This window comes from Piliocolobus tephrosceles, chromosome 4, assembly GCF_002776525.5.
Source record: "Piliocolobus tephrosceles isolate RC106 chromosome 4, ASM277652v3, whole genome shotgun sequence".
NCBI classification, from domain to species: domain Eukaryota; kingdom Metazoa; phylum Chordata; class Mammalia; order Primates; family Cercopithecidae; genus Piliocolobus; species Piliocolobus tephrosceles.
The window spans coordinates 49,405,396-49,406,294 of NC_045437.1; the positions used below are offsets into that span (position 1 = coordinate 49,405,396).

Below are 899 nucleotides of genomic sequence, written 5' to 3' on the forward strand. Positions count from 1 at the left end.
TTACAGTACCACTGTGCCCAGCTGATTTTTTTAAAACTTTTTAAGAGATGGAGGACTTGTTATGTTGCCCAGACTGGTCTTAAACCCCTGACCTCAAGCGAGCCTCCTGCCTCAGCTTCCCCAAGTGCTGGGATTACAGGCATGAGTCACCACGCCCAGCCTCAAAATATGGCTCTTTTTAAAGAGTGGTTAATATGATTCTGTGTCCATAGAAACATCTTAAACCACAATTGTAATATTATAACTCTTACCGAATGGGACGGCTTCAAAAAATGAATCCGAAAACTTAATTTCTGTGAGTTTCTTACAGGAAGCAAGTGCAGTCATGAGAGACTCAAAATCCGAAAAGAAGTTACACTTCAGATGGAAAACATGAAGGTTTGGAGAATTTTGAATCAATTTTACTGTTAAAGATCAAGGATTTTCAGAAATTAGAAAATACTGCAAATTTCTATCAAAATTAGCCGAGTAGTTTATTATTTTGTTTCAATAATACTGAATTAAAACCAGCTACCACGATGTCATGATCTAAGAATCAGGTCACTGGACTTGGGTTCAGGTTCTGCAACTAACAACTGATGTGAATTTTGACACATTATTGACCCTCTCTGGATAACAGTTTTCTCTTCTATAAAATACAGGCATTGACTCAGTAGCATCACCTTCAGCTTTAACATCTAATAACTCTAAGTTTGTACATGACATTTGCACAATAAGAATACTGTACAAAGAGGCCAGGTGCGGTGGCTCAGGCCTGTAATCCCAGCACTTTGGGAGGCCGAGGCGGGTGGATCGCCTGAGCTCAGGAGTTCGAGACCAGCCTGACCAACATGGTGAAACCCTGTCTCTACTAAAAATACAAACATTTGCCGGGCATGGGTGGCAGGCGCCTGTAGTCC

General features: G+C 41.0%; 1 protein-coding gene across 1 annotated transcript in view; it reads right to left on the reverse strand.

Annotated features, from left to right (window-relative positions):
- The window catches only part of NAIP (NLR family apoptosis inhibitory protein), a 48,757-nt gene that overhangs the window by 7,723 nt on the left and 40,135 nt on the right, over nt 1–899 (reverse strand). The window contains 1 exon segment of the mRNA XM_023207936.2: nt 252–404. Within this exon segment, the coding sequence (XP_023063704.2) occupies nt 252–404 (153 nt within the window).